The sequence below is a fragment of the Gossypium hirsutum genome, chromosome D05 (assembly GCF_007990345.1).
Source record: "Gossypium hirsutum isolate 1008001.06 chromosome D05, Gossypium_hirsutum_v2.1, whole genome shotgun sequence".
In the NCBI taxonomy this organism is placed as follows: domain Eukaryota; kingdom Viridiplantae; phylum Streptophyta; class Magnoliopsida; order Malvales; family Malvaceae; genus Gossypium; species Gossypium hirsutum.
Window position 1 is genome coordinate 26,779,463 of NC_053441.1, and position 5,295 is coordinate 26,784,757.

General features: G+C 35.1%; 1 protein-coding gene across 1 annotated transcript; it reads right to left on the reverse strand.

Moving 5' to 3' along the window:
* Nucleotides 1-580: 580 nt before the first annotated feature.
* Nucleotides 581-1,963, reverse strand: LOC107902616 (serine/threonine-protein phosphatase 7 long form homolog). The gene is made up of 6 exons (XM_016828765.1): nucleotides 1,910-1,963; nucleotides 1,593-1,796; nucleotides 1,308-1,490; nucleotides 1,105-1,247; nucleotides 915-996; nucleotides 581-817 (listed from the first exon to the last, which is right to left on the reverse strand). Exons 1-6 carry the CDS (start codon nucleotides 1,961-1,963, stop codon nucleotides 581-583), a joined length of 903 nt encoding a protein of 300 aa, XP_016684254.1.
* Nucleotides 1,964-5,295: the final 3,332 nt, after the last annotated feature.

The window sequence follows — 5,295 nt, forward strand, 5'->3', positions numbered from 1 at the left end:
TTATCCTAGGGGTATACCTATTCGGAGGTCGACGATCCCGTTCTGCGCGACGACCAACATCATTATTTGGCGCAGGTGGGAGTGTGGCAAACATAGAGGAAAACTCATGTGGCTCGTTCGGCACCGACGAACTGGAACCGGAATGAGTCCCATGATGCTGCGGATATCGGTCGAACAGGCCGAGCATGCCGTGCTGCGGCTGGTCGGATCCAAAGAGTTCAAACTCGTAGGCGTATTCGCCTCCTGAGAAGCTTGGAAAATAGTCACTACCTTGCAAATCCGGATGATAGCCATCTGAATCCTGCTCGGGATCTGGCTGGGGCTCCTGCTCGGGCTCTAGTTCCGGAGCATAATATGCCACAGGATTCGGATCCATCAGGCCCACTGCGTCCGATCCCCCAGGTTGCTGCACGTGCGGGGGGATTACAGTCGACTGGCCTCCAAATATATATGGCTTCCCGCAACTATAGTACCATTGTGTATACTCTAATGATGGTTGCGGGTCGGTAGCCATATCCATCTGAGGCCTTCGAAGCAATCGATCGTTCCACAGTGCCACAAATTTTCGGTGCTTAATTCCTCAATCGAACATCGGTTTTCCTCTCTTATTAATGCCGTGAACTTCCCCCACATCGCACGACGGATCCGGGATAGGTTGGATGCAGCCAAACTGTCGTAGCACCCGATCTCCGTGATACCACTCGACCATGTTGAAATTGATAATTGGTGTGTTAGTGCACCATATGTAGGAATCAATGTATGCGGACGAGGGTACAACATTTGTAATTTCCGGCCTACAGTATGGCATCCATATAAACTGCATGATTAATAACATTGTAACGAGTTAGAGCCATAACGTTTGAGTAAGATATAGAAATAGAATAGATGTCATGAATATTAGAATAGCAGCTTACCCCTTCCTGGGCATGCTGTTCAATCATGAGGCAGTATATCGGGACATTATACGACTTCCCGATACCTGGACGAACACTCCACCTACAAAAAAAATATAGGGTTTAGGGTTGGTAACATTAGCCAATATATTATGACTACAAATAATGACAATTTATATTTTATCACCTGTTCAACAGTGGATACACATACGGTTGGTGACTAATGGATGCCAAAAATGGCATTCGATAGAGCGCCCAGGACTGCAGCAGTATGAGGCATCCGCCCATGTCTACAGCATCCGGGTTTGTCGCCCGACAAAGCTCCCGGTACAACACTGCTAGAACGGCGGAGCCCTAGCTATACGAGCTAACAGTGGACAAATCAGCTAACATGGGCAAGTACATCAAATGCACCTTGCCACTGTTTGCATCGGGCATGAGTACTCCCCCTACGATATGCATGATGTACGCTCGAGCAGCGCACATCAACTCAGCTTCAGTGGCAGTCGCTGATAATTGTTCAATCTTGGCTTTTAGCCATATAAATTTTATGCCGGAAAAATATGACTCACCGTCCCCTGGCGAGTCTCCTAGGAACTGATAAAAAAGTGCAGCCGGATCGGTAAATGAAGATACTCTCGTTACGGGACTTCCGTCAATTGGGAGCCCAAGCTACAATGCAACATCCTCCAATGTCACCGTGCACTCCACGCACGGAAAATGAAAAGTGTGGGTCTCCGAGCGCCACCTCTCCACTAGCGCAGATAATAAATCAAAGCGCAAGTCGGAGGACAGGATCGATGCTACTGACCTAAACCCGGCTAGCTCCAAGTACGGCATCAATCGGGCATCCGGAGCTTTCTTTAAAACACTCACACGGCCCCTTAATACTCGGTACAAGTCCTGATAGTGTTAAATTACAGAAAAAATATTACGATAACATGATTTATTCGTATATATTGCGTATATCCTTTTTAAATAAATAGAACCCGTGATTAACAAATAATAAATCATACCGTGTTATTAACCGCATCAGATATGTGTCTATCGGTTCGAATCAATCGAGCCATTGCGGTGCCTGCAAGTTGAAAAAAAAGTTAGTAAAAAAATATTACTTTGGCCATTTGTTCGTATTTTTTTCTCCGCATTTTATTCCTTTAAAAAATATCATAATTTTTAATTTTATAATTTTACATTATTTCAGTGCATAATGTTTGAAATTTATTAATTTAATGTGTTATTTAAATTAATTTGGTGTAAGAAAATAACCCTTATCCCTGCCCTTTGCTCGTATTATTTTTGTGATTTTTATTACTTTCAATAAAAATATATTATTTTCGTATTTTATTATTTTATATTATTTCAGTACATTTTGTTTGAAATATTTTGTATTAATTATTTTTGAATTTTTAAAAAAGTTAGTATTACACTCTTACTTCCGCCATTTGTTCGTATTTTTTTCTCCGCATTTTATTATTTTAAAAAATATCATAAACTTAGTCTTTTATAATTTTGCATTATTTCAGTGCATAATATTTGAAATTTATTAATTCAGTGTGTTGAAGGGGAATAAAAGAAAATAAATAAGGAGGGCTTAGAAGGCAATTAGCCACATATTGGTGTCGCCTTTTTATTCCTCTCCATTGGTACCGCCTTTTTATTCCTCTCCATCACCCTCTTTTTTTTCTCTATTATTTTGGTAAATAAAAAAAAGTTTATAATATTTTGGTATTTTTTTATTTTTTGTAATATTTTGGTAAAAAACCCGAAAAAAACCCTTATTCCTGCCCTTTGCTCGTATTATTTTCCCGATTTTTATTACTTTCAATAAAAATATATTATTTTCGTATTTTATTATTTTATATTATTTCAGTACATTTTGTTTCAATTATTTGTGTTAATTATTTCTGAATTTTTAAAAAATTTACGAATACACTCTTACTTCGGCCATTTGTTCGTATTTTTTTATCCGTATCTTATTATTTTAAAAAATATCGTAATTTTTAATTTTATAATTTTACATTATTTCAGTGCATTATGTTTGAAATTTATTACATATATAATTTTTTCGCATTTTATTATTTTCGGTGAATATACAATTTATGTTTTTTCTTTTCGTATTTTATGTTTTCTTAAATATATTTCTTTATCATTTTACTTTTAATGTTATTTTCCTAAAACAACTAATTTCAACATCCTAAGTAAAATTCATAAAAAAAATCCCTAATCAACATACAATGTACATACCATGAATGTTTTCATTCTAAATATATTTCATAAAATATATATGCTAAATAAAATAATAAAATACGTATAATGTACATAACATAAATTTTTAACACACAAATATTACAAAAAAATTAAATTTATAATAAAAATTTCCTTTTTTTTCTTTTTTTTCCTTCCTTCCCTCTTCTTCTTCTTTTTTTTTCTCTTCTCCTTTCCTTTTCTTTCCTTCTTTTTCTTTCTTTTTTCTCTCCTTTCCTCTTCTTCTTCTTTCATTTTTTTCTCTTCTCCTTTCCTTTTCTTTCCTTCTTTTTCTTTCTTTCCTCTCCTTTCCTTTTCTTTCTTTTCCTTTCTTTCTTTCTTTCTTTCCCTCTCCTTCTCCCCCCACCACCGACCGGCCCCATTATAGGCTTGGTGCCGCCAATCCCCTTCGCACCATTGGTGCCGCCAATCACATTGGCACCTTTGGTGCCGCCAATCACCTTGGCACGACCAAGGTGTTGTCACATCGGTTCAGATTTTTTTTTCTGTTTTTTTTTGTATATTTTGGTAAATAAAAAAAGTTATAATATTTTGGTTATTTTTTATTTTTTTATAATAATTTTGTAAAAAACCCTATTATATTATATTATAAAGTTATTATGATAATGATAATAAAAAAAAGAAGACAAACATTAAAGAGGTCATTATCACCTATTCTTGGCCGAAACTAAAAGAGGAAGAAAATAAGAAACAAGCTAGGTATTCGGCACTTTCAAGTCTTGATTAAGATCAAGAACTGAAGAAAACATAATTAGATCGAGGGAAGTCGAAAGTAGTCGAGTAGTTGATTTCGTTCGTCGATATCCGAGGTAAGTCTATAAGTACATAAATGTTGTTAAATTTGCAAATGTATAAATGTTATTTGTTGAATTGAATTTTGTGGATATATATGTGTATTGGCTGAATGTGTGATAAGCCAGGAAATTTTATTTCGTGTTCGATTCGATCGAGATATGTTGTCCGAAAGCCCCGTACGAACCCTAGGAATAGTTAGGATACATATGTCATGACATAGGATTCCGATATGTGTTTTCGTGTTAGACCACGTCTAGGACGTTGACATCGACCTGTGTTTACTTGTAAGAACCTGTCTGGGACAGTGGCATCGGTATGTGATTACATGTAAGACCACGTCTGGGACATTGGCATTGTACAAGCTTTCTGATTATCCATGTATCCTTTTTAATTCCGAACGGTTCAACGGGCAATGTTAAGTGAAGACCGAAAGTGAAATCGAAATAATAATAGTGTTCAGGTATGTATTTATATCATGCTATGGAATTAAGGTAAATTGTATATTGAATTGATGATACAAAGTTATTTGATATATGAACAATATGTGAGCATGTTCGTGCTTATAAGTGATTCGGTAGTATAAGGAGATTTGGCCTATTATTATAGTTTTTGAATTATAAATTGTTAAGTATACAAGTATTTGAGTATTTGTGCAATAAGCTTATAAAGTTAAATGTTTACTTTTATTTAATTTGGTTGGCTTGGTAAAGTGGTTTGATATTAATGTTAAAATGAATAATGTTTGTTTACGACTTACTAAGCTGCAAAAGCTTACTGTGCATGTGTTCTTGTTTACCTTTGTTTTATAGATTTAGAAGTCACGATACGAGCTCGGGGATCATCAGCAAAGTCTATCACACTATCGACATCTTTTGGGTATTTTGATAATTTTTTTTTTGAACTTGATATTATGGCATGTATAGGCTTGCTTATGTTTTTGGTTAGTTTTGGAACATGTATATAAATGGCCATGCGAAAATGGCTCATCTTCTGTTGATCGAATTTGGTGTTTATGTATATGGTCTTTATGGTCATTGAAATGGAGTTTATAATTATGCATATTTGATTATGGTATAAGCTTGTGATATGAAAATAAATGTGATATATATATATAGTTTGGACATATTAAATTTGGTTAAGTGATTAGTACATGTATAATTGTTATGCATTGGACGATAGATTGATTGGTTATGAGTTGAACTAAATTACCGAATGTATATATATTGTTGCTAAATGAAATATATGTGTGGACAGATACTAGCAAGTATATTATACTTGTATGGTGTAATTTGGCTTTTGGTATTATATAGATTCAGTTATGATTTATAAGTATAGAGCT

Coding starts and splice junctions, on each gene's coding strand:
- LOC107902616 (XM_016828765.1), bottom strand. CDS start 1,963: ATGGCTCGATTGATTCGAACCGATAGACACATATCTGATGCGGTTAAT. Junction 1,797..1,909: donor CTGATGCGGTTAATAACACG/GTATGATTTATT, acceptor TAACACTATCAG/GACTTGTACCGAGTATTAAG. Junction 1,491..1,592: donor TTCCGTGCGTGGAGTGCACG/GTGACATTGGAG, acceptor CTTTTTTATCAG/TTCCTAGGAGACTCGCCAGG.